General features: G+C 42.6%; 1 protein-coding gene across 1 annotated transcript in view; it reads left to right on the top strand.

Annotated features, from left to right (window-relative positions):
* LOC101847059 (mucin-like protein) overlaps positions 1-839 on the top strand; it is a gene marked incomplete at its 5' end in the record, with an annotated part of 37,783 nt that extends 36,944 nt beyond the window's left edge. Inside the window, 1 exon segment of the mRNA XM_013086277.1 lies at positions 716-839. Within this exon segment, the coding sequence (XP_012941731.1) occupies positions 716-744 (29 nt within the window).
* Between the last annotated feature and the right edge of the window lie 423 nt (positions 840-1,262).

Genomic DNA, 1,262 nt, shown 5'->3' with positions numbered 1-1,262 from the left:
AAGAGAAATAAAGATAGGGGACGGAGAGAGACGCATGGGGAGACAGAGGGAAAGAGACTTGGGAGAGAAAGGGGAGGGAGAGAGAGAGAGGGAGAGAGAGAGAGAGAGAGAGAGAGAGACAGACAGACAGACAGACAGACAGACAGACAGACAGACAGACAGACAGACAGACAGACAGAGAGGGAGACAGAAAGAGACAGAGAGAGAGACAGAGAGAGACAGAGAGGGATTGACTGAGAGAGAGATAGACTGACAGAAAGAGAGGGGGGCAGAGAAAGATAGAGAGAGAGAGGGGACGGAGAGAGGCACGGGGGAGATCAAGGGAAAGAAACATCATAGGCAAGCATGATACTTATTAAATTAAGCTGAAGGTGCAAATACACGACGTCAGCAGGAGGAAAACATGGGGGAGAAGGGGAGGGGGGCAACCGGGATTTAGTATAGGACCAATCCACAAATATTTCAAGCAAGAATAGGGATGCAATTACATGTATGTCCCTCTAATCTACTGAGCCAACGTCTTGTTGATGTTGGGAGCCTCTGTAATCCGATATTAAATGACATTAACCTTACGTTAGTTTGATATGTCGCAATCCGCTTGTCCAACTTGCCGACTCACTGTCGTACATCAAATCGATGTAATGCCGTCTGGGTATCTACCTCAACACGACATAAATCTACATAATGAATTAATGTACACATTTCTTTTGCACAGATGACGTTTGTGAAACAGAGGCACCCTGAACTCACCACAAGACACAAACGCACAAGGGAGTGATATATAATAATATACAGAGAGAGAGAGATGCAATAAATATCACGCTTCTTATTAATCCCCCCACCCCTCTTTTTTTCCTTTTTGGTAAGGGGGTACGGTTTACGTGTCGTGCTTAACAACATGTATGTGTGTACTTGGTGCGGTTTGCTCCTTCTTTCCTATTAAATTAAACATCTATCATCCTTATCTCTCCTTATTCTTTGTGTTCGTGTGTGTGTGTGTGTGTGTGTGTGTGTGTGTGTGTGTGTGTATGTGTGTGTGTTTGTTTGTTTGTTTGTTTGTTACTCTCTTGTAACATCTAAAATCTTTGTATATTACTAGCTGGCCCTCCTTTCGATGAAAGGAATGATTGGTGCATTATCATCAACAGAATATCATTGGCCAACTATTATTTTACACTGTACTGGAATGGAGCAATAAATCTTGAGAGAAAAGTGACACATGTGTTTCCAAGTTGCCAAATATATAATAGATGCATAAGTAA

This window comes from Aplysia californica, unplaced genomic scaffold (genome assembly GCF_000002075.1).
Source record: "Aplysia californica isolate F4 #8 unplaced genomic scaffold, AplCal3.0 scaffold00450, whole genome shotgun sequence".
NCBI lineage: Eukaryota > Metazoa > Mollusca > Gastropoda > Aplysiida > Aplysiidae > Aplysia > Aplysia californica.
The sequence above is the reverse complement of the archived record's forward strand: the minus strand, read 5'-3'. Positions and strand labels throughout refer to the sequence as shown.